The following is a 26,602-nucleotide window of genomic DNA, read 5'->3' on the forward strand; positions in this document are numbered from 1 at the left end:
ACATTTAATCCCCATTTTACAGAGGCCCAAAGAAGTGAAGTGACTTGCCCAAGGTCACCCAGCAGTCAAGTGGCAGAGCCGGGATTAGAACCCACGACCTTCTGACCCCCAGGCCTGTGCTCTATCCACTACACCATGCTGCTTCTCTTAGTTCTACTACTAATCAATCAATCAATTGTATTTATTGAGTGCTTACTGTGTGCAGAGCACTGTACTAAGCGCTTGGGAAGTACAAGTTGGCAACATATAGAGACAGTCCCTATCCAACAGTGGGCTCACAGTCTAAAAGGGGGAGACAGAGAACAAAACCAAACATACTAACAAAATAAAATAAATAGAATAGATATGTACAAGTAAAATAAATAAATAAATAAATAGAGTAATAAATATGTCCAAACATATATACGTATATACAGGTGCTGTGGGGAAGGGAAGGAGGAAAGATGAGGGGGCTGGAGAGGGGGACAAAGGGGAGAGTAAGGAAGGGGCTCAGTCTGGGAAGGCTGAGTACTAGTCATAGTAATGTTTCTCATTGAACACTCACTGGGTGAAACATACTTTTCTTAACCCTTGGGAAAGTCAGGAGCACAAGGTGTGTTTCCTCCCCTCAAGAAGCTTGCTCTCTCTGTGTTGCGGGGGGAGACGGACATTGCTCTCAGTGGAATAGGATTAACTGGCTGAATGTTCAATCGTCTGTGCATAAAATAAGCACACACACACGCACACACAAATACATAGCTGGGACTAAATAAATGCCTAAGTGCCCAAGGTGTCAGTGAATTGTTAGGATTCTGGTTGACGGGAATTGATTGAGTAAGGCTGGTTGGAGAAGGTGGGATTTTAAGAGGGCTTTAAACATGGGGGAGCAATGGCCTGTTGGACTTGTGGGAAGTGGGAGAGAATTCCAGGCTCGGGGGTTGGAGGCAGAGGAGGTGGGGAGGCAGTTTAGCTCAAGAAGAACAAGGAGAGCAAGCTGGAGAAGAGCAGATGAAGGGTCAGTATGGAAGGAGGAAAGAGTTAATGGAGAACTGTTTTTTGTGGTCTTTGTTATATGGCAAGCTCTGTTCCAAGTGCTGGGATATATACAAGTGAATCAGGCCTGATACAATTTTTGTCCCACATGGAGCTCACAGTTTAGGAGGGAGAACAGGCATTAAATCCCCAGTTTGCAGTTGAGGAAACTGAGGCACAGAGAAGTTAAGTAACTTGTCCAAAGTCACACAGCAGGCAAGTGGTAGAACCGGGTATTAGAACCCAGGTCCTCTGGGTTTTAAGTTTTATTCTCTAGGCCACTGGAAGTCGATCATGAAGAGTCGATCCAGCATTTTATTTCCTACACAACTGGCTTGTAGCTAAATACTAACTCTGGTGGGTGGACACTAAAAAAAATCCAATATTCAAATATAGAAGCAAAGCCGTTACCAGTGAAATATTATCCAAATTGAACAGAAGTCTAAGGTAAACTTTCTGTTCCTCAAGATGTTTTAATCTTTACCTTAGCTGTAGACATTATCTGATTCTTTGATGAAAGAAAATCCCATAAAACTAGTTGTTTACTTATTCCATACAGTGGCCAAATCTTCACAGCTTAGAATGAACGCGTTATTTTAGAAAATAAAAATCCTGATTCTAAGCATTTCTTAATGACAATCATTCAATCAATTTTTGAATGCTTATTATGTGCAGAGCACTGTATTAAGCACTTGGGAGAGTAAACCAACCTTTTCGGCCTGGCTTTAAGGGCAGGCTAAGGGTCTTGGCGATGTGCACTTGAGTCTGTTTACCAGAATTAGCTGAGACTGCCATCTCCTGGTTATAATAACAATAATACTAATAATTATGGTATTTATTAAGCACTTACTATGTGCCAAGCACTGTTCTAAGAGCGGGATAGATACAAGATAATCAGGTTGGACAGTCCCTGCCCTCCATGGGGCTCACAGTCTTAATCCCCATTTTACAGCTGAGGTAACCGAGGCCCAGAAAAGTGAAGTGACTTGCCTAAGGTAACGCAGCAGACAAGTGGCAGAGCCGGGATTAGTACCCACGTCCTTTGACTCCTGAGACCGTGCTCTTGCCACTAGGCCATACTGCTTTTCGGGATTATCCACCCTGCTGTCATTCCGTCGGATATAACCCGGTTCTGACAACATGCGGATATCCTCTCTGCATTTCACCCGTGGATTTTACCTCTCCAAATCCTTCTTGGTTTTAAAGACAGAGGCCTTGGGGTTGAGTAGGTAGGTGGGCACAGAAAGGAGTTGGCGGGGCTGGGGGGGCTTACATCTGTCTCTGAGTTATATTCCTCCTGGGCACAGGAACTCCAGTATGCACAGAAGAGAGCTACAGGGAGAGCAATGAGGAATGAGCATTTTACCCATAATAATAACAATAATGATGGTATTTGTTAGGTGCTTATCTATGTGCCAGGCACTGCTCTAAGCACTGAGGCACTGTACTAAGCGCTGAGCCATCCTCCTCCTCTCTCAATTCCATCCTCTGCCATTTAGAATGTCTTCGGAAGACATCGTAAGGGTTGGTGGCTGGTCATTCCCCAGAATCTTTGTCGTGTTGTCAGACATTTCGCCAACCTGTTTTGTTACAGGGTCAGTAAAGAAGATAAGTATAAGAGCATGCACCAGAGGAGGCTTCCCCAAATATAAATAAAGCGGGATGTGGCGGGGATAAAAAGCGTAAGGAAAACAAAACCATTCACTCACTCCCTTGCAGCACGTTCAGAATGAAAAGTAGTAATTTGTGATGTTTTCCCAAGGATTCAGCCTTTTAAACGCTTTTCGCTGCTTTTGGTATAAACTCATTTCCACCCTCTTTAAAACATTCAGTGTAGGAGAAGGGATTGAGTGTGACTACCTCCCACTGTTCCGCTTGTGTTATTGACGATTAAGATGCAACTCAAGGAATCCCACATGGAAAGTGATTTACTTTGGCCTTGTCAACATGTGTATTGATTTAACGTTGGCACCTCGTGATTAATATGCAGATGATGCAGCATGCAATAAAAGCGGTCGAAGGTGGTTCGGGGGAGGCAGACTTAGTACCGGTGAGGAGTAATTGTAGCTGTGTGGCCCATCCTGGTAATGGGGGAGAGAGATGTCTCAGAGAGGTCTTTGTGGCATTACTTCTTCCTTTCAGGCTGGACTAATGGGGGAAGTTGTTATTTCTTTGTATTTCTTTGTGTTTCTCTTTGAAAGTGCTGAGTGCCCGTCATTGAATTCACCTCAGTCAAGACTTCCTTCCCATCACCCTCACCCACCTGGGGAGAGCAGGCAAGAAGGAAAATGTTGGGACTGATTCTCAGTCAGTCAGTCATATTTATTGAGCGCTTATTGTGTGCAGAGCACTGTACTCAGCACTTGAGAGAGTCCAATATAACAATATGATTAGACACGTTCCTTTGCCCTCAGTGAGCTTACAGTCTAGAGGGGGAAGCAGAGTGGCTTAGTGTATAGAGCACAGGCCCGGGAGTCAGAAGGACATGGGTTCTAATACCGCCTCTGCCACATGTCTGCTGGGTGACCTTGGGCAAGTCGCTTCACTTCTCAGTGCCTCTGTTACCTCATCTGTAAAATGGGGATTAAGAGTGTGAGCCCAATGTGGGACAGGGACTGTGTCCTACCTGATTATGTTTTATCTACTCCAGTGCTTAGAACAGTGCTTGGCACAGAGTAAGCACTTAACAAGTACCATGCTAGTTATTATTATTATCGTTGTTAGGTGGAGATGGACGTTAATAAAAATAAATAAATTAGCTGAAAAGCAGGCCCAGTGAATCATAGTGGTCCTGCTTTCCACTATGACCCAGTGAATAGAGCCTGGGCCAAGCAGTCCAAGGACCTGGGTTCTAACCCTGGGTCTGCCACTTGTCTGCTGTGTGACCTTGGGCAAGTCAGTTAACTTCTCAGTGCCTCAGTTCTCTCATCTGCAGAATGGGGATTCAGTATCTATCTCTCCCTCCACCTCAGACTGTGAGCTTCATGTGGGACCTGATTATCTTGTAGCTACCTCTGCACTTAGGACAGTGACTGCCACATAGTAAGTGCTTAGCAAATAACATTTAGAAAAAGAATCAATCGATCAGTGGTATTAGTTGAGCACCTACTGGGAGCAGGGCACTGTACTGAGCACTTGGGAAATAAAATAGAAGATGATTCTTGCTCCAAGGAGCTTACAGCCAAGTTGGGGGAAAGGCTCAAAATACTGTTCAAAGTGTCTGTAAGCTCCTTGTGGGTAATAATAATAACAATGATGATATTTTTAAGTACTTACTATGTGCCAGGCACTGTACTAAGTACTGGGGTGGATACAAGCAAATTGGGTTGGACACAGTCCCTGTCCCACGTGGGGCTCACAGTCTTAATCCCCATTTTACAGATGAGGTAACTAAGGCCCAGAGAAGTGAAATGACTTGCCCAAGGTCACACAGCAGACAAGTAGCGGAGCAGGGATTAGAACCCAGGTCCTCCTGACTCCCAGACGGGTGCTCTATCCACTCGGCAGTAGGTAGGCTGGGGTGCAGCAGGTGGTAAGATGCATGTCTCTTGCCCATGTTAGCCCAGCTATGGGGAGGAGCTGGGACTCAAACCCACGGCACCTCAGAGGGGCGGCCCCCTGTGCCCCTATTTTCATCTCTATTCACCCCACTTTTCTCCAGGGAAGACCGAGTTCCAGATGGAAGCTTCTGCAGAAAAATGATCTCCAAAAGGAAGGCTCGGCCTGTGTCGATCCGGCCCGCCAGCCGTGCATAGTTCCACGAGGTCCTGACCGAAACAGCAGTAATGTGCGAGCATATATATAATTGATAGATCCATGTCTGGCTCTCCACTTATCCACAGATACTCATTTATCTTCTTTGTGTGGGCAAGTAGGTGCATGTGCACCCTAAATTGGTGGCTAAATTTAGAAAGTCGCCTGAATGCATAACTGCCGGACGTGATCCAGTCTCTCGCCACTGGCCGGGGGCCAAGAATCGCATTAAAAATTAGTGATTCCGGAGCGCGGATGGGCAGTGCCAGTAACCGTTTGCTAGACCATTTCTCCCCCTGATGATTATCTCGGTAGCGGAACAGGCTTGACAGTTGTCCAGGGCGGGAACATATTTACCAACTCTGATATTTTGTAGTCTCCCGAGCACTTAATACAGTGCTCTGCAGACTTAAGCAATCAATAAATATGATTGATTCATTGATTGATGTGCCCTGAGGGCTCAGCCCGTGACAGTGGGGCCGGGTATGAGGTGAGCAAGGATAACTTCACAGTCCCTATCATAAACATTTAGTACAGTGCTTTACACACACAGTAAGCGCTCAATAAATACAGTTGAATGAATGAGTCAGAGGCACAATGGGAGAAGATTTTTTCCTATGGTATTTAAGTGCTTACTATTTGCCAGGCACTATACCAAATGCTGGAGTTGATGCAAGCTAATCAGTTTGGGCAGAGTCCGTGTCCCACCTGGGGCTCTCAGTCTTAATCCCCATTTTAAAGATGAGGTAACTGAGACCCAGAGAAGTGAAGTGCCTTGCCTAAATCACACTCATCAGACAAGTAGTGGAGCTGGGATTAGAAGTCAGGTCCTTCTGACGCCCAGGCTCTATCGTCTCATAGGAGAAGCAGCGTGACTCAGTGGAAAACACACGGGCTTTGGAGTCAGAGGTCATGAGTTCAAATCCTGGCTCTGCCACTTGTCAGCTTGTGTGACTTTGGGCAAGTCACTTAGCTTCTGTGTGCATCAGTTCCCTCATCTGTAAAATGGGGGTGAAGACTGTGAGCCCCCCGTGGGACAACCTGATCATCTTGTAACCTCCCCAGCGCTTAGAACAGTGCTTTGCACATAGCGCTTAATAAATGCCATTATTATTATTATTGTAGATGGTAAGTTAAATGGTGGTTTTTAGATTGTGAGCTCTGAGGGGGGTAGGGTCTGTATGTTTACTTGGAGAAGGGCCCCCTCAGTTCTCCCATAGAATGCAGATGATATTCTTGGGAATCTTGCCTGGTTTTATTCCTGGGAAGCTTGTCCCTTCCAATTACCTCTCATTTCTTACCACAACCCAGCCCGCACACTTCACCCCTCTAATGCCAATCTACTTCTCGTCTATCTCACTGCCAACCCCTCACCCATGTCCTCCCTCTGGCCTGGAACTCCCTCCCTCTTCACGTCCGACAGACCATCACTCTCCTCACTTTCAAAGCCTTATGAAAATCACATCCCTTCCAAGAGGCCTCCCCCAACTAAGCCCTCATTTCTTCTTCTCCTCCAACCTTCTGCGTCATCCTTGCATTTAGATTTGCACCCTTTATTTACCCTTCCCTCAGCCCCAAAGCACTTATGTCCGTATAAGTGGACATATGTCCACATATGTCCATAGTGTACTAAATCCACTTAGTCTATATGTCCAGAGAAGCAGCGTGGTTCAGTGGAAAGAGCACGGGCTTGGGAGCCAGAGGTCATGGGTTCTAATCCCAGCTCCGCCACTTGTCAGCTGTGTGACTTTGGGCAAGTCACTTCACTTCTCTGGGCCTCAGTTACCTCTTCTGTAAAATGGGGATTAAAACTGTGAGCCCACATGGGACAACCTGATCACCTTGTATCCCCCCCAGCACTTAGAACAGTGCTTCACACATAGTAAGTGCTTAACAAATGTCATCATCATTATTATTATTATATCTGTAATTTATTTATATTAATGTCTGTTTCCCCCTCTAGACTGTAAGCTCACTGTGGGCAGGGAACATGTCTACCAACTCTGTTATATTATATTCTCCCAAGCTCTTAGTACAGTGTTCTGCACACAGTAAGCACTCAATAAATACAATTGATTGATTGTACAAAGGGCTTGACCAGCAGCTCATTCACCTGAAGGACCTTGTCTCCTTTCTGATTAGCAGTAGAATTACTGCATTCTTAAATGCTTACTATGTGTAAGCACCTAAATGCTGGGGTAGATACAAATTAATCGGGTTGGACACAGTCCCTGTCCCATATCGGGCTCACAGGTTAAGCTCACGATTCAGTGCCTGTTCTGTCCAGGCTGATGTGAGTTGTTGGAAGAGCCTTCCCAAAGAAACCACTTTCTACCCAAATAAGAAAGACATGGATTTTGAAAGAACTGGGTACATCTGTCTCCGAATTTAACTTCTCTGATGCTTCCCGCTCATTGATCCGCATTTGAAGAAGCACTACCATCTTTCTGTATTCTCTAGAGTGTAGTGGTAGAAATAGTAGCATGAGAAGCAGAGTGGCTTAATGGATAGAGTGTGGGCCTAGCATGGCTCAGTGGAAAGAGCTCGGGCTTCGGAGTCAGAGGTCATGGGTTCGAATCCCGGCTCCGCCACATGTCTGCTGTGTGATCTTGGGCAAGTCACTTAACTTCTCTGAGCTTCAGTTACCTCATCTGTAAAATGAGGATTAAGACTGTGAGCCCCACATGGAACAACCTGATCACCTTGTATTCTCCCCCCCCCCCAGCGCTTAGAGCAGTGCTTTGCACATAGTAAGTGCTTAACAAATGTCATTATTACTATTATTATTAATATTATTAAGGACCTGGTTCTAATCCTAACTCTGCTACATGTCTGCCGTGTGAACTTGGGCCAGTCACTTCTCTGTGTCACATTTACCTCATCTGTGGAATAGGGATAAGAGTGTGAGCCCCATGCAGGACAGGGACTGTGTCTAACCTGATTAACTTGTACTTACCCCAGTGGTTACCCCAGTGCTTGGCACAAGCACTTAAAAAGGACCATAATTGTCATTATTACTACTTTTAGGAATAGTATTTGTTAATTGCTTACTATGTGCAGAGCACAGTAAAAAGCCCTGGGGAAGAACACAGCGATGGGAATTAGTCATTGTCCCTGTTCCTTGAGAGTCTAGGAGTGTAAGCGTGGGAGAGAAGGCTGGAGACAAATGCATTCAGAGTGATGAACAGTAAAACACTGAAGGAGAAGAAAGGACAGGAACAGGCACAAAGCACAAAATGAAAATGAAATCCATAGAGCGGGTGGCTAGAGGAGCAGAATTTCCATGTCCTCATGCCTCAGGACCCAAGTCCCACCCATAGGCAGAGCAACTTCTACCATAGTCACAAATCCGGAGGAATCTTTGTTTCTGACATGTTCGAGCCAATGTCTGAAAAACCCCCAGCCAGCCTCGTCTCTAGAAATTGGTTCCAATCGGGTAGAAACTCATCTGAGTGGCATGGGCTGCCAAACCTCTTCCTAGAAGTTTTCCAGCGAGGCCAAGCGATCCCTGCTCCTCTACACCCTCCCTGCCACATTCCTGTAAGCATGCCCACGTGTGCGTACACACACATACACACACACGCACACACAGTCTCCTCGCCTCTCTCGAGCTGCAACTTCAGCTCCCACAGACTCCATCTGAGCAGTCCCACGATGGCTTTGTTCTGGCCCACACCCCTGGTTTCCTGGGCGATGATGCAGTCTCGCTCCTTAGTATTCCCAGGCACAGAGTAAAACTTCCATCGCGTTCCTCGCCTACATATGTATATATATCCTGGTGGCGGAGGGGCCCTTCCGGATGCGGAAATGGGCACGGAAGGAAACGGCAGAAGCTCCGGACATCTGCCTGAGGGCGAGCAGAGACGCAGGACGCCTCCATGGTCCAGGTTGGCGGGACCAGGCCGGACGGGTTCAGTCCTTCCCGGTCAGAGGTGACGGGCACGTCTCTCTGCTCGCAGGGATGCAGCGAAACCCAAGTGCCCGGGGAAGCCCCCCAGACCCTCCAAGTGGCTGAGTTTTGGGGAGCTGGGAAACTGAAGCCCCATCCTCCAGGCCCTGGCACATCCACACTGACCCGGCTGTGGAGATCACTGGCCAATGAGTCAAACGGGGCGAGCTTCCTGGAAGACTGACCCTTTCTCGGGGACATCGTGTGGACGCCGTCATGTCTAGAACCCCGAATTACTAGGTGTCAATCCATGTGTGGCCCTGAATCGCAGGGGAACAAACACTAAGGAAACTTGGGAATTCTACCTCCTTCCCTGTGTGGGTGGGTGCAAGGGAATTGTGTGTGGCTGGGCCTTGGGGGCGAAAGCAGGAAGGATCATTCCTATTCCTGACCATGCCTGGGATTGTGGGAGAAGGGGGAGCTTAGTTCTCAATTCATAGCTTGATGGTGTTCAAATTTCAATAATGGATTAATAATAATGATAATAAGGATAATAATAATGATGATGGTATTTGTTAAGTGCTTACTATGGGCGAATTACTGTGTGACAATAGTAATAATAATAATAATGATGGTATTTGTTAAGTGCTTACTATATGCAAAGCACTGTACAAGAGTTCTTTTGGGGTGAAAAGTTGCTATCATTCATATTGCTTTGAATTTATGTCTGGGTTTTTTAATTCTTGTGTTATTCTTTTAATGAAGATGCCATTAATTGCTGTGTATTTGCCTGCGGGGGGACAAAAAACATTGCTTGTGATATGAAAATGCTGACCTCTTCCTTTGTTGGTTTGTTGGTTTTGGGTAGGAGTTCAAATTGGGACCCGGTGGAATTCAGTTGTTGTTGTGAAAGAGGGAGCCTTATCCATCTAGGATGAAGAAAAGCAGGAGCGTCATGACGGTAACAGCTGATGATGTAAGTTCAAAGATTTAGCTTTTCTCAGCTCTAAATCAGTCGACATATTTATTGAGCACTTACTGTGTGCAGGACACTGTACTAAGCTCTTGGGAGATTGCAACACAGCAATGTAGTGTACCCATTCACTGCCCACAACAATCTTACAGGCTAGAGTGGGAGACATCTCCCTCTTAGATGTCCACAGCTCTTTGTGAAAATAGTCATCACTGAGGTATTTTTAAGTGCCCACTATGTGCCAGAACTATACTACAAAATAAATGCTCAATTAATCAATCAGTGGTATTTATTGAACACTTACTGGGTGCTTACTAGGCACTTGGGAGAGTAATAATAATAATAATAATAATAGCATTTATTAAGCGCTTACTATGTGCCAAGCACTGTTCTAAGCACTGGGGAGGTTACAAGGTGATCATGTTGTCCCACGGGGTGTTCACAGTCTTCATCCCCATTTTACAGATGAGGTCACTGAGGCCCAGAGAAGTGAAGTGACTTGCCCAAAGTCACACAGCTGACAATTGGTGGAGTCAGCATTTGAACCCATGACCTCTGACTCCAAAGCCCGGGCTCTTTTCCACTGAGCCATGCTGCTTGCCCACAACAAACTTACAGCCTAGGGGAGGAGACAGGCACTAATATAAATAAACAATTTCTGAATATGTACATAAATTCTGTGGGGCTGAAGAGTGAGGTGAATATCAAAGGCCCAATGGGTAAGGATCCAAGTGTGTAGTGACATAGAAGGGAGAGGGAATTGGGGAAAAGGGGGCTTAATTAGGGAAGGCCTCTTGGAGGAGGTGTGACATTAATAAGATTTTGAAAATGGAGAGAGTGTTGGTCTGGCGGATATGGAAGAGACGGGAGTTCCAGGAAAGAGGGAGGATGTGGGAAAGGTCTCAGAGGCGAGACAGGCGAGATTGGGGCTCAGCGAGTAAGCTGGCGCCAGAGGAGTGAAAAGTACAGGCTAGATTGTAGTGGGAATTCAGGGAGGTGAGATAGGAGGGGGCAAGCTGATTGAGTGCTTTAAAACTGATGGGAAGGGATTTCCGTTTGATGCAAAGGTGGATGGGCCACCACTGGAGGTGCTTGAGGAGTGGGAAGATGGGGACTGACCTTTTTGTAGAAAAATGATCTGTGCGGCAGAGTGAAGGGTAGAGACAGGAGGCAGGGAGGTCAGCAAGGAGGCAAATGCAATACTCTAGGCGAGATAGGATAAGTGCTTGGATCAGCATAGTAGCAGTTTGGATGGAGACAAAAGGGCAGATTTTAGCAATGCCGTGAAGATAGAACTGACAGGATTTGGCGACATTGAATATATGGGTTGTTTGAGAGAGATGAGTGAAGGACAATGTCAAGGTTGCAAACCTGTGAAATAGGGAAGATAGCGGTATTATCTACACTGTTGGGAGGACAGGGTTTGGGTGGAAAAATAAGGAGTTCTCTTTTACTCATACTTAGTTTGAGAAGCAAGGTGGCCTGTTGGAAAAATTATGGGCTTGGGAGGCAGAGGACTTGGGTTCTAATCCCAACTCTGCCACTTGTCTGCTGTGTGACCTTGGGCCAGTCACCTAACTTCTCTGTGCTTTAGTTCCCTCTTCTGTAAAATGGGGACAGGGACTGTGTCCAGCCCAATTATCTTGTATCTACCCCAGTACTTAGTACAGTGCCTGGCGCCAAGGTGGCACTTAACAAATACCACTAAAAAAAAAAAGGTTGAGGTACCAGTGGGATCTTTTGAAGGCAGGAGGAAATGTGAGACTGCAGAGAGGAGAGAGGACTGGGCTGAAGAGGTGATTTCGGAATCATCCACATAGTGATGGTAGTCGAAGTCATGGGAGCAAATGAGTTCTCCAAGGAAGTGGGTGAAGATGGAGAATAGAAGGGGACACAGAACTGAGACTTGAGGGACCCTCACTGAGGAGCTGGTGAGAAGGAGCGGTCAGAGAGATTAAACGAGAGCCAGGAGAGGACGGTATTAGTGAAGCGTAGGTTGGACTTCAATTGTATGATCCCAAGCTTACATCCGGGAAGCTCTTAATCAGTCCTGATAACGATGGAAGAAGTATCCAGGGGAGGTGCCCACGAAAGAGAGTTCATCAAATATTTTTTTCTAAATCCATGGAAACCTTTTTTTTTTTGCCCTCTGTCCCTGAGCACATTAAAAATCTTCCCAAAAGAAATAGAAAGCAACTTCTGTAGAGAAAAAGGTTGTGTTTGTTTCTGTCCACCGAAAGATGGTGTTCTGTTCCAAATCCTTCATGGAAGAAATCAATAAAAGGCTTTAGGCTTAGTTTAGTGCAATACTAAAATGGGGACAGTAGGAACATAGAGTACTTATTAAGCACTTTCTATCTTTGTGTCTAGCCAAGCCCTGGCGTAGATGCAAACCTAATCAGATCAGACAGAATTCTTGCCCCACTTGGGGCTCATAATCTAAAAGGGAAGGGGAGCAGGTATCTTGTGCCCATTTTGCAGATGAGAAAACTGCCTCAGAGAGGCCAACTGACTTGTCCAGGGTCACACAATGGTCCAGAGACAGAACTGGAAACGGAACTCGGGTAGCCTGGTTTCCAGACCCACGCTCTATCCATTCATTCATTCAGTTGTATTTATTAAGCGCTTATTATGTGCAGAGCATTGTACTAAGAGCTTAGGAAAGTACAATACAACAATAAAGACTGACAATCCCAGCCCACATCGGGCTCTCTGTTAAGCCTCACTGCCTCCTTTGAGACTGATGACAGCAAAAGTATAGCTAGAAGAATAAATGGTCTAGTGGATAGAGCCCGGGTCTGGAGTCAGAAGGTCATAGGTTCTAATCCCAGCTCTGCCACTTGCATGCTGTGTGACCTTCAGCAAGTCACTAAACTTTTCTGTGACTCATTGCCTCATTTGCAAGATGGGGATTCAATCCTACTTCCTCCTATTTAGACTGTGAGTCCCTTGTGGGACAGAGGCTGTGTCCAATCTGATTCTCTTCTACCTATCCCAGTAAGCACTAAACAAAGACCACAGTCATTATTATTATTAATAATGATAATAATAATAATCCAGTGGCTGAATATGGGTGTGGAAAAGCATGTGTTCCTTGCTGCTGGACATTTTGGTTCCTGTTTTAGATCTAAAAATGTAAAGGTTTTTTATCTACCTAATCTTCAACTTCTTCCCAAGTAGGCATTGTCTTTTCTTCATCAAATAGCTCCTCTCTAACCTCCTGAACATTTTGTATCCAATACGGGCCTTTGTATTCCAGGCTTTTCCCTTCCGTGTTGGCCACTTTAAATCATCTCCTTTTTTGCACTGTGCTTCTCCTGGCACTTGATGCGATTCTTCATCCTTTGAATGGGTTTTATTGTCATAAAGAATATTCTGAATGAATGGATTGCTTTTCATAATGCAAATCTGTGCCTGACAGAAATGTCACCTAATTTATATACCCAGATAGATATGCCACACGCACAGATCTCTGGCACTGGGCAACTTTTCGATTCAGCTGAATTGCAGGGTTTGGCAACCCAAAACCATTGATAGTGATGGAAGTGAGACCATGTTTAAACTGTATTCTGGTTAAAAATTCTCAAGACGAGGTTGCAAAAATCCCCAATGAAAATGCGTGAAGCCACAGTTCAAGCAACCGCAGAGCAGCCCCAAACAGGTTCTCATCTGTTTAGGAAGTGCAGAGGGTGAAAATTAAAGTGTTAAAACGAGCCACCTGTACCTTACTGAATGTCCAAATGTGGTTCTAACTCTGTTTCTCCTTAAACTGGGGCTTTAATCGGTCATTTGTATTTATTGTGTTCAGAGAACTGTACTAAGCGCTCGGAAGAGTACAGTATAACAATAAACAGACACATTCCCTACCCACAGCGAACTTGCAGTCTAGAGGGGGACACAGACATTAATATAAATAAATAACTTACATTACGGATGTGGACATAGTGCTGGGGGGGTGGGGATGAATAAAGGAAGCAAGTCAGGGCAATGCAGAAGGGAGTGGGAGAAGAGGAAAGGAAGGCTTAGTCTTGGAGGAGATGGGCCTTCAATAAGGCATGGAAGTCGGGGAGAATAATTTAGGTGTCTGTGCCTCCTTAGTACATCTTAGTACAGCGCATGGCACATAGTAAGCGCTTAACAAATACCACAGATACTATTATTATTATTATTATTATTAGACTGTGGCCTTCATGTGGGGAAAGGGCTGTATCTGATCTGATTTTACTGTGTCTATCTGAGTGCTTAGTACAGTGCTTGGCCCATAGTAAGCGTTGAACAGGTATTATTATTATTATTAGAGAAGCAGCATGGCCTAGTGGATAGAGCCCAGAGCTGGGAACCAGAAGGACCTGGGTTCTAATCCCATTCCCGCCACTTATCTGCTGTGTGACCTTGGGTATGTCATTTCACTTCTCTGGGGCTCATTTCCCTCGTCTGTAAAATGGGAATTAAGACTGAGCCCCCTGTGGGACAGGGACTATGTCCAACTCGATTTGCATGCATCCACCCAGTAGTTAGTACAGTTCTTGACACATAGTAAGCACTTAGCAGATGCCGGTATTATTGTGATTGCTATTATTAGTAGCAGTAGGAGTATTGCAGCATGGTGTGAGAAGCAGCATGGCTCAGTGGAAAGAGCCCGGGCTTTGGAGTCAGAGGTCAGGGGTTCATATCCCGGCTCCACCAATTGTCAGCTGTGTGATTTTGGGCAAGTCACTTAACTTCCCTGGGCCTCAGTTACTTCATCTGTAAAATGGGGATTAAGACTGTGAGCCTCCTGTGGGACGACCTGATCACCTGGTAACCTCCCCAGTGCTTAGAACAGTGCTTTGCACATAGTAAGCGCTTAATAAATGCCATCATTATTATTATTATTATTAGTGGGTAGAGCATGGGCCTGAGAGTCAGAAGATCATGGGTTCTAATTGAAGCAGCGTGGCTCAGTGGAAAGAGCACGGGCTTTGGAGTCAGAAGTCATGGGTTCAAATCCTGACTTCACCACATGTCTGCACCACATGTCTGCTGTGTGACCCTGGGCAAGTCACTTAACTTCTCTGAGCCTCAGTTACCTCTTCTGTAAAATGTGGATTAAGACTGTGAGCCCCACGTGGGGCAACTGGATCACCTTGTATCCACCCCAGCACTTAGAACAGTGCTTTGCACATAGTAAACGTTTAACAAATGCCATCCTTATTATTATTATTATTATTCTAATCCCGGCTCCACCACTTGTCCCCTGTGTGACCTTGTGCAAGTCACTTCACTTCTCTAGGCCTCAGTTATCTCATTTATAAAGTGGGGATGGAGACTGTGAGCCCCATTGTAGGACAGGGACTGTGTCCAACCTGATTTGCTTGTATCCACCCCGGCGCTTAGTCCAGTATCTGCCACGTAGTATGTGCTTAACAAATCCCACAATTATTATTATTATAGTTACTAAGACAAACTTGCTGGCTACTTTGACTAATTGTGCTTCTCCCCTTGCCCCCTCGCCCCTCCGCCTTCCCGGCTCGGCGTCTTGGGGCCAGCAGGCCAGGGAGGACGTGGACTGCGGCCTGAGTAAGTCGTATAGCTCGTCCAGCCACACTCTGGGCATCGACCTGTGGAGGGGCCGACGCTGCTGCTCGGGGAATCTGCAGCTGCCTCCACTGGCCCAGCGCCAGACGGACGCCGCCAAGACCCCCGACGGAGACCTCTCCAGGCCCACCACGCTGCCCCTGCTCACCCTCCCCAGCATTGCCATCACAAGCGCCAGTCTGGAATGGTGAGCGGTCGCGGCCTTCCGGGATCTGGGGGCCGGGGGCCGACTGTGGCGGTCCCCATAGTGGCCCGCTTCGGGATCCGGCACAAGACGTGTGTCAAGGCAGCCGGTTGTGGCCGGAACCGTGGGCTGTGGCCGCAGCTGGACTCGGTGGAGTGGTCTGGTCCGGCGGCCAAAACGAGGAGAGTGTTTGTGCACGTCTCCCTGGGCACAGAGGGTTGCCAGAGGAACGTGTCCAGGCATTGAATCTCTGGGAAAGACGGAGACGGTCGCTAGCCACAGGGCTAGCGAAGTGTGGATCTGGCAATCCAGCAGACCTGGGGTTCAGGTCAGGACTCAGGGCTGACAGGAGTCCCGGGGGGATGCTGGGATGCAGGACTTTTGGGGGGTCTGAGGAAGGCCGGCCTAGAGCAGAAAGGAAGGACCCAGGTTCTGGCTTGGGGTGGAGACATGGTGGTGGCCAGTGTGGGCTGTTTGGGTCCAGTCTAGCCCCAGAGAGGAAGGAGAGGATCAGACTGCAGCCCCAGAGCTCTGGTTTTGGGGTGCCAGGGGAGGGGGTGGGAGGGAGGGAGGTCTCACACTCTTTCTGGGTAGGTTTTCACAACTTTGAGGGACGCCGTCAGTCTACCCGATCATTAGACTGTAAGCCCCTTCTAGACTGTAAGCTCATTGTGGACAAGGAATGTATGTGTTTATTGTTAGATTGTATTTTCCAAGTGCTTAGTACAGTGTTGCGCACACAGTAAGTGCTCAGTAGATACGATTGAATGAAGATGGACTGTGGGCTTTTCAGCTTTAAAAGGGATCTAAACTGCAAGCTCGTGGGCAAGGAATGTGTCTGTTTATTGTTAGTTGTACTCTCCCAAGCGCTTAATACAGTGCTCACTAAATACGATTGAATGGATCTAATATGGGGGCTGATGATCATATTTAATACTTTTTGAATCAGCATGGCTAGAGGAGCAGTGAAGCTTAGTGGAAAGAGCACGGGCTTGGGAGTCAGAGGATGTGGATTCTAATCCAGGCTCCGCCACTTATCAGCTATGTGACCTTGAACAAGTCACTTAATAATAATAATAATGATGGCATTTGTTAAGTGCTTACTATGTGCGAAGCACTGTTCTAAGCACTGGGGGGGGGGATACAAGGTGATCAGGTTGTCCCACATGGGTCTTACAGTCTTAATCTCAATTTTACAGATGAGGTAACTGAGGCACAGAGAAGTTAAGTGATTTGCCCATAGTCACACAGCTGACAAGTGGTGGAGCTGAGATTAGAACCCATGACCTCTTACTCCAAAGCCCGTGCTCTTTCCACTGAGCTACGCTCCTTTCTGTGCCTCAATTACCTCATCTGTAAAATGGGGATTAAGACTGTGAACCACCCGTGGGACAACTTGCTTACCTTATATCTACCCCGGTGCTTCAAACGGTGCTTGGCACATAGTAAGCACTTAACAAATACCATCATTCTTATTCTCGGGGTAGAAACCGGGGTTAAATGTGCAACACTACAGATTTTATTTCTCAGATCCGCACCCAACAACCCCATCGGCTAAACAAGCATTTCCCGGGTCTGCGGCGGACGCCTGTGGCCAAAGAGACCCCCCACCGTCCAGCCATTGCCCGGTGCTTAGCAGAGTCAAATGCCAGTCAAAACTGTGAGCTGGCCCTCTAGACTGTAAGCTCGTTGTTTGCTGGGAATGTGTCCATTTATTGTTGGGTTGTACTTTCCCAAGTGCTTAGTACAGTACTCTGCACACAGTGAGCGCTCAATAAATACGACTGAATGAATGAAAAGCGGAACCCTGTCATAGGTGGGTTCCTGGAGGAGGGGTCTGTGCTGGCGAGAGAGGAGGGATTAGTTAGACCAGAACTAGCCTTAGGCTGGGTTGCCCAAGCAATCACCGGACTTGGCCTAGTGGGGGGAAGCACTGCCTACCGGGACATCAGAAAAATAATGATAATAATAATAATAATAATAATAATAATAATAATAATAATAATGGCATTTATTAAGCACTTACTATGTGCAAAGCACTGTTCTAAGCACTGAATGAATTCCGAAGGATTGGATTTAACTCTCCTGGGTGCTTACTCCAGTGTTCTGCATATAATAATAATAATAATAATAATAATAATAATAATAATAATTCTGGTATTTACTAAGTGCTTACTATGTGCCAGGCAATGTACTAAGCACTGGGGAAGATACAGGAAAATGCAGTTCCCCTTCTAGACTGTGAGCCCCCTTCTAGACTGTAAGCCCATTGTTGGGTAGGGACCATCTCTATAAGCTGCTGACTTGTACTTCCCAAGCACTTAGTACAGTGCTCTGCACACAGTAAGCGCTCAATAAGTACGATTGAATGAATGAATGAATACAGCAAATGGTGTTGGACGCAGTTCCTATCCCACGTGGGGCACACAGTCTCAATCCCCTGGTAGAGAATCCCCTGCTAGAGAAGCAGCGTGGCTCACTGGAAAGAGCCCGGGGTTTGGAGTCAGAGGTCATGGGTTCAAATCCCAGCTCTACCAATTGTCGGCTGTGTGACTTTGGGCAAGTCACTTAACTTCTCTGGGCCTCAGTTACCTCATCTGTAAAATGTGGATTAAGACTGTGAGCCCCCCGTGGGACAATCTGATCACCTTGTAACCACCCCAGCACTTTGAACAGTGCTTTGCACATAGTAAGCGCTTAATAAATGCCATCATTATTATTATTATTATTAATCCCCATTTAACAGATAAGGAAACTGGTGAAGCGATTTGCCCAAGGTCCCAAAGCAGGCAAGCGGCAGAGCCACGGTAAGAACCGACAGCCTTCTGGCTCTCAGGCCAGTGCTCTATCCATTACTCCATACTGTGCTCAATAAATATCATCGATTGATGGATTGATTGAGCTCCAGCTTTCTGGAGGTGGCGCAGAACCTGTCTCCTCCGCTGACGGTGCAGGTGATGGCAAAACACCACTCCATTACCTTCAATCGTCTGAGCCAGAGTTTGGGTGGGCCTTTTTGTTGACAGAATTGTGTGTGGTTTTTTTTTTTTAAGTGCTTGCTACTTGCTAAGCACTGGGGTAGGTACAAAGCTATCAGATTGGACACAGCCTCTGCCCCACCCGTGGCTCACAATTTATTTTATCCTCATTTTACAGATGAGAAAGCTGAGACCTTGAGAGTGTATTGTGTTCTCCCGAGTGCTAAGTACAGTGCTCTGTGCACAGTAAATGCTCAAATAGTCTGGGAAACAGCATGGCCTGGTGGAAAGAGCACAGCCTGCGAGTCAGAGAGCCTGTGTTAATAATGATGATGGCATCTGTTAAGCACTTACTATGTGCAAAGCACTGTTCTAAGTGCTGAGGGGGATACAAGGTGATCAGGTTGTCCCAAGTGGGGCTCACAATCTTAATCCCCATTTTACAGATAACTGAAGCTCAGAGCATTCATTCATTCATTCAATGGTATTTAAGATTTATTTAAGAGCAGTTAAGTGACTTGCCCAAGGTCACACAGCAGACACGTGGCAGAGCCGGGATTCGAACTCATGACCTCTGACTCCCAAGCCCTGGCTCTTTCCACTGAGCCATGCTGCTTCTCAGTGTTCTTATGAATCAATCAATCATATTTATTGAGTGCTTACTGTGTGCAGAGCACTGTACTAAGCGCTTGGGAAGTCATCACAGCTCTGCCCCTTGCCTGCTGTCTGTGTTTGGGCACGTCTCTGGGCCTTGAGGACCTCATCTGTAAAATCGGTATTAGAAGTGTGAGCCCTATGCGGGACATGGATGATGTCCAATTTGATTATCTTATACCTATCACAGTGCTTGTCACATAGTAAGCGCTTAACAAATGTCATTAAAACAAAGGACTTGACAAATACCACAGTTGTTACTGTTTATTTTAGGGCTCCGGTGTTCTTAGGACTTTTTATTCAACTGCCTGTACCTATTGTGTAACTTTGGGTGAGTCACTTAACTGCTCTGTGCCTCAGTTACCTCATCTGTAAAATGGGGATTAAGACTGTGAGCCCCCCCATGGGACAACCTGATCACCCTGTAACCTCCCCAGCGCTTAGAACAGTGCTTTGCACATAGTAAGCGCTTAATAAATGCCATTATTATTATTATTTGTGACTTTGCTCTGAGGTGGTGACGTTTGTGAATGTTCAGCTCTTTTCCCACCCCGGCCTCCTGCTAGGGTCACTTCTAATTGAAAGCAGGTAGAAGCTGCTCAGGTGACTAAGCACTTGGGAGAGAGAACAGTAATCGAGTTATTATGAAGCTCATCCTCTTACTAACTATAAGCTCCTTATGCTAATTCTTTTTTAAAAAATGGTATTTGTTAAGTGCTTACTATGTGCCAGGCACTGTACTATGCGCTGGGGTAGATACAAGGTTGGACACAGTCCATGTCCCATACAGGGCTCACAGAGAAGCAGCGTGAGTCAATGGAAAGAGACCGGGCTTGGGAGTCAGAGGTCATGGGTTCTAATTCCAGCTCTGCCGCTTGTCAGCTGTGTGACTTTGGGCAAGTCACTTAACTTCTCTGTGCCTCAGTTCCCTCATCTGTAAAATGGAGATTAAGACTGTGAGCCCCATGTGGGACAACATGATTACCTTGTATCTACCCCAGTGCGTAGAACAGTGCTTGGCACATAGTAAGCACTTAACAAATACCGCCATCATCATCACAGTCTTAATTCCCATTTTACAGATGAGATAACTGAGGCATCCTTGGAAATGTGTTTTTAAGCGTCTTCTTTTCCCTCTTTGAGATGAAATGAATTATATCTGTATTTTTATTATAATAATAATAGTGGCATTTATTATGCGCTTACTATGTGCAAAGCACTGTTCTAAGCACTGGGGAGGTTACAAGGTGATCAGGTTGTCCCACGGGGGGCTCACAGTCTTAACCCTCATTTTACAGCTGAGGTAACTGAGGCACAAAGAAGTGAAGTGACTTGCCCAAAGTCACACAGCTGACAATTGGCAGAGCCAGGATTTGAACCCATGAACTGTGACTCCAAAGCCCATGCTCTTTCCACTGAGCCACACTGCTTCTCCAAAGATTTATGGTATTTCAGTGTTTACTCAAATAAGTAAGACTTATTTAAATGAATAAGAGCAAGTAATAAGTTCTCCCTGCTCTGCCACTTGTTTGCTGTGTGACCTTGGGCAAGTCACTTCACTTCTCTGGGCCTCAGTTACCTCAGCTATAAAATGGGGATGAAGACTGCGAGCCCCATGTGGGACAGGGACTGTATCCAACCCAATAAGCCCCTGCACTTAGTACAGTGCCTGGAACAGAGTAAACACTTAACAAACACCACACCAAGGTCCTGCTTCGGTCATTTCGATCCCACCGGTCCTATGGTTAATGTCCGACGGCAGTGGGTTCTTTGAGGGTTCTCTCCCCCTTTTAGACTGTGAGCCCACTGTTGGGTAGGGACTGTCTCTATATGTTGCCAACTTGTACTTCCCAAGTGCTTAGTACAGTGCTCTGCACACAGTAAGTGCTCAATAAATACGATTGATTGATTGATTGAGGGTGATGGACGGCTATATACAGGTTGGGGGCCTGCTGCGGCATTTGAGGGAGGGACAGGATAGGAGGGACAGGAGCGAGTATCCCAACAGTCCACCCCCAATGACAAGGGAGAAGTCTCATCTTCGCGTCCACTGGTCTCCCAATTCATTCATTCACTCAGTCATATTTATTGAGCTCCATTAAGCTCCATTATTAAGCACTTAGTACAGTGCTCTGCACACAGTAAGTGCTCAATAAAAACGATTGAATGAATTGAGCTCAAATCAAATCGGGTTCAAACCAAATCAAGCCGGGTTCAAATACTCCGCCAATTGTCAGCTGTGTGACTTTGGGCAAGTCACTTCACTTCTCTGTGCCCCAGTTCCCTCATCTGTAAAATGGGGGTTAGACTGTGAGCACCCCCGGGGCAACTTGATCACTTTGTAACCTCCCCAGCGCTTAGAGCAGTGCTTTGCACATAGTAAGCACTTAATAAATGCCATTATTATTATTATTATTGAGCACTTACTTGTGCAGAGCATTGTATAACCCTTGGGAAAGTGCAATATCCTACCCAATCACCTTGCCTCTACCCCAGCACTCAGTACAGTGCCTGGCACAAAGTAAGTGTTTTACAATTACCACAACTGTTCACCGTTATTATTAATATTGATTGATTGATGGCCTCCAGACCCTTCGAGGATGGCCCAGGACCTGACTCTAGACTGTGAGCCCGTTGTTGAGTAAGGACCCTCTCTATATGTCGCCAACTTGTACTTCCCAAGCGCTTAGTACAGTGCTCTGCACACCGTAAGCGCTCAATAAGCAGCGTGGCTCAGTGGAAAGAGCCCGGGCTTTGGAGTCAGAGGTCATGGGTTCAAATCCCGGCTCCGCCACTTGTCAGCTGTGTGACTTTGGGCAAGTCACTTCACTTCTCTGGGCCTCAGTTACCACGTCTGTAAAATGGGGATTAAGCTGTGAGCCCCACATGGGACAAGCTGATCACCTTGTAAACTCCCCAGCGCTTAGAATAGTGCTTTGCACATAGTAAGCGCTTAATAAATGCCATTATTATTATTATTATTATTATTATTAATAATAAGTACGATTGAATGAATTGGCTTCTGATCGGTGGGTTTCTTTCAGAGCACAAGAGGGCGCCGGTGCTCCTCTGTTCGAAGGCAGAGCTGGGTTTCCCTGCACGAAGACTTTTCTGCAAAAATTCATCCAGCTGCACTAAATTGCGAAGCAAGATTGTGCAAAAAGGGTCCCCCGATCCCTACCTGGAGCTGCCCTCTCTCTGCTGTTGATCTGCTGGAGAAGCAGCGTGGTTTAGTGGATGGAACACAAACCTGGGAGTCAGAAGGTCACGGGTTCTAATCCCAGTTCCATCACCTCCGCTCCGAGATCTGGGGGAAGTTACTTCACTTCTCTGGACCTCAGTTATCTCATCTGTATAATAATAATAATAGCATTTACTAAGCGCTTACTGCACTGGGGAGGTTACAAAGTGATCAGGTTGTCCCACAGGGGGCTCACAGTCTTAATCCCCATTTGACAGATGAGGTAACTGAGGCCCAGAGAAGTGAAGTGACTTGCCTAAAGTCACACAGCTGACAATTGGCGGAGCCGGGATTTGAACCCATGACCTCTGACTCCAAAGCCCGGGCTCTTTCCACTGAGCTATGCTGCTTCTTTATTAATGAGGATCAAGGGTGTGAGTCCTATGCAGGACAGGGTCTAACTTGTAGCTACCCTAGTACTTTGAACAGTGCTTGGCACGTACTAAGCGCTCAACAAGTACCATGATTATTATTATTTTATCATCTCCAGCAACCCGTTCCAAAGGTGCTAGGTGAAACACCTAGATTGTAGAATTCCCTCTAGACAGTCAACTTTTTGTGGGCAGGGAACATCTCTACCAAGTCCATTGTATTGTTCTCTCCCAATCAATTGGTCAATCATTCATTCATTCAGTAGTATTTATTCAGCACTTAGAACAGTGCTTTGCACATAGTAAGTGCTTAACAAAATGCCATCATCATCATTATTATTATTATTGAGCATTCACTGTGTGCAGGACACTGTACTAAGCGCTTGGAAAGTACAGTTCGGCAACAGAGACAATCCCTACCCAACAACAGGCTCACAATCTAGAAGATGGGAGACAGACAACAAAACAAGTAGACAGACATCAATAGCATCATATTTATTGTGCACTTACTGTGTGCAGAGCACTGTACAAAGCTTTTAATCCCGGTTCTGCCACTTGTCTGCTGTGTGACCCTGGGCAAGTCACTTAACTTCTCTGTGCCTCAGTTACCTCATCTGTACGGTGGAGATTGAGACTGTGAACCCCATGTGGGACAGGGACTGTGTCCAACCTGATTTGCTTGTATCTGCCCCAGAGCTTAGTATCATGTCTGGCATACGGTAAGTGTTTAACATACCACAATTAATAATAATATAATATAGCAGAGTTGATAGACACATTCCCTTGTGTGCAGGGACCAGGTTGACCTGCTATATTGTTATATTATACTCTCCCAAGCGCTTAGTACAGTGCTCCACATGAAGTAAGTGCTCACTAAATATGATTGATTGATTCCCCGCCCACCTAGAGCTCACAGTCTAGAAGGGGCTCACAGCCTTCAGGGAGCTTACAGTCTAGGCCTAAAGCTTAGCCCAGGGCTCTGCAACCAATAAGCGCTCAATAAGTACAATTGCTTCACTGAGTGATTGAGTGAAGCAGATGGATCAGCAGCCTTCAGAGAATGTGAAATTCACCCAGAGGTTTTCACTGAGGAGATCAGCCTCCCTTGAAAACGTTCTGTAATTTTTCTCCATCTGTTACTCTCGGGAACCATATGTACCCGAAGCCCAGAGACATCAGATTTTTAGCCCACTGAGATCCTGAGAGACAGTAAAGCTCTCCATCACCTTGCCCCCTCCTACCTCACTTCCCGTTTCTCTCTCTACATCCCGGCCCACACACTCCACTCCTCTGCCGCTAACTTCCTCACTGGGCCTCGTTCTCGTCTGTCCCACAGTCAACTCCTAGCCCACGTCCTACCTCTGGCCTGGAATGCCCTTCCTCCTCAAATCCACCAAACAACCCCACTTCCCCCCTTCAAATCCTACTGAAGGCTCACCTCCTCCAGGAGGTCTTCCCAGACTGAGCCCCCTTTTTCCTCTCCTCCTCCCCATCCCCCCCTGCCCTACCTCCTTCTCCTCCCCACAGCACCTGAATATATATTTGTACAGATTTATTACTCTATTTATTTTACTTGTACATATTGACTATTTATTTTGTTAATGATGTGCATATAGCTTTAATTCAATTTGTTCTGGTGATTTTGACACCTTTCTGCATGTTTTGTTTTGTTGTCTGTCTCCCCCTTCTAGACTGTGAGCCCGTTGTTGGGTAGGGACCATCTCTATATGTAGCCCAAGAGCTTAGTACAGTGCTCTGCACACACGAAGCGCTCAAAATAAATACGATTGAACATATGTACATATCTACAATTCTATTTATTTATATTAATGCCTGCTTACTTGTTTTGATGTGTACATATATCTATAATTCTATTTATATTGATGCTGTTGATGCCTGTTTACTTGTTTTGATGTCTGTCTCCCCCACATCTAGGCTTTAAGCCTGTTGTGGGCAGGGATTGTCTCTCTTTATTGCTGAATTGTACTTTCCAAGTGCTTAGTACAGTGCTCTGCACATAGTAAGCGCTCAATAAACACGATTGAATGAATAAAGGAATGAATGAATAAAGAATTACCAGATATACTGTCAGCTCCTCCAGAGCAGGATCAAACCTGCTAACTCTGAGGTGCTCTCCCAAATGCTTAGTACAGTGTTCTGCACACAGTAGGTGCTAAAGAAATTCTACCGATAACAATAGTAGAGTTTACAGTCCAGAGGGGGAGACAGACGTTAATAGAAATAAATAAATTACAGATACAGATATCAGTGCTGTGGGATTGAGGGAGGAGTGAATAAAGGGAGCAAATCCAAGGGCGAGGGCGACACAGGAGTAGGAGAAGAGGAAATGAGGGCTTAGTCAGGGAAGGCCTTTTGGAGGAGATGTGCCTTCAGTAAAGCTTTGTAGGTCGAGATAGTGATTGTCTGTCGGATTTGAGGAGGGAGGGCGTTCCAAGCCAGAGGCAGGACGTGGACGAGAGGTCGGCGGTGGGAGTGATGAGATGGAGGTAGAGTGATTAGGTCGGAGGAGTGCAGGTTGTGGGGTGGGTTATAGTAGGAGAACAGCGAGGCAAGTCATTTTAGAATCATCTTAGACCATGGCCGGGTCAGAGGACTGCAGCGATCCCAGCCTAGAGAGCTGTCCCTGGCCTCTCCCGACCGAGGCTCAGCGGGATTCATGTTTTCAGGAAAGATCTCTTAATATTTTCAGGAACCAAGGTAGGAGGTGACCTCGAGATCTCTGTTCGGTTTTGTGGTTCCTGCCAAAACACACTGGGAAATTGTGATTGTGTCCGTGTGGAGCAGGCCTAATGGCAAAATGGGAAAATTTTTCCCAGGCTCCAGCGGTGTCTTTGCAGTGCTAATGATCTCCGACTCGTTATCTAGCTTACAATGGGGAGAATTGCTGCTGATACTTCTTTATAGGCTTTCAGTAGGCTGGGGCTGGAACCCAGGGAGGAGTTGTCTAGTCAAGGAAAGTTTGGCATGTATTTTTTCATGATAGGATTCTGCCTGATGACAACAGCTACGAGGAATAAGCATGGTCTAGTTAATAAGCATTTACTATGCTCCAAGCGCTGTGGTACATGCAGGATAATCCAGTGCTTAGAGCAGTGCTTTGCACATAGTAAGCGCTTAATAAATGCCATTATTATTATTGAACTTGGACCTCTTCCTGCCCAGGGCTCACAGTCTAAGATAATGATGATAATGATGGCATTTATTAAGTGCTTACTATGTGCAAAGCACTGTTCTCAGCACTGGGGAGGTTACAAGGCGATCAGGTTGTCCCACGGGGGGCTCACAGTCTTAATCCCCATTTTACAGATGAGGTAACTGAGGCACAGAGAAGTTAAGTGACTTGCCCAAAGTCACATAGCTGACAATTGGAGGAGCTGGGATTTGAACCCATGACCTCTGACTCCATAGCCCATGCTCTTTCCACTGAGCCACGCTGCTTCTCTAAGTGTACCCTCCCCTCTAGACTGTGAGCTCGCTGTAGGCAGGGAATGTGTCTGTTTATTGTTGTATTGTCCTCTCCCAAGCTCTTAGTACAGTGCTCAGCACACAGTATGTGCTCCATAAATGCGATTGACTCAGAGGAAGGGAGAGGTGGAAGCCTATCTCCATTTTAACAGATGGGGAAACTGAGGCCCAGAGAGGTTAAATGGCTTGCCGGAGGTCACCCAGCGGGCCAGTGGCAGAACCGGAATGAGAGCTCAGGTCTCCTCACTCCCTAGGAGTGTGTTCTTCCCACAGGGCTACAGGGCCTCACTCAGGTTATGTTTTCCCTACCTCATCCTGCTTCCCGGATCCTGGGGATCAGCTGGTTTCGTTTGGAGGAGTGAGGGGACAAAGATGTGGGGAGCAGGATTCTAGGAAGGATGGTGCTGTCGATCCGGGCCACAAGCCAGCAAGGGGCTCACGTGGGACAACCTGATCACCTTGTAACCTCCCCAGTGCTTAGAACA

The 26,602-nt window shown here is 46.3% G+C and overlaps 1 protein-coding gene across 5 annotated transcripts in view; it reads left to right on the forward strand.

Annotated features, from left to right (window-relative positions):
• PDE4B (phosphodiesterase 4B) overlaps positions 1–26,602 on the forward strand; it is a 325,166-nt gene that overhangs the window by 39,599 nt on the left and 258,965 nt on the right. For 2 of the 5 annotated variants that reach the window (XM_038752358.1, XM_038752359.1), the window contains exons 2-3: positions 9,522–9,629; positions 15,155–15,390. In XM_038752358.1, the coding sequence (XP_038608286.1) occupies positions 9,588–9,629; positions 15,155–15,390 (278 nt within the window). In that variant the 5' untranslated portion in view covers positions 9,522–9,587. Of the gene's footprint in view, positions 1–8,638; positions 8,697–8,764; positions 9,035–9,521; positions 9,630–15,154; positions 15,391–26,602 lie in introns of those variants that run through there. The other 3 variants (XM_038752356.1, XM_038752355.1, XM_038752360.1) reach the window with 3 other exon arrangements.

This window comes from Tachyglossus aculeatus, chromosome 10 (genome assembly GCF_015852505.1).
Source record: "Tachyglossus aculeatus isolate mTacAcu1 chromosome 10, mTacAcu1.pri, whole genome shotgun sequence".
In the NCBI taxonomy this organism is placed as follows: Eukaryota; Metazoa; Chordata; class Mammalia; order Monotremata; family Tachyglossidae; genus Tachyglossus; species Tachyglossus aculeatus.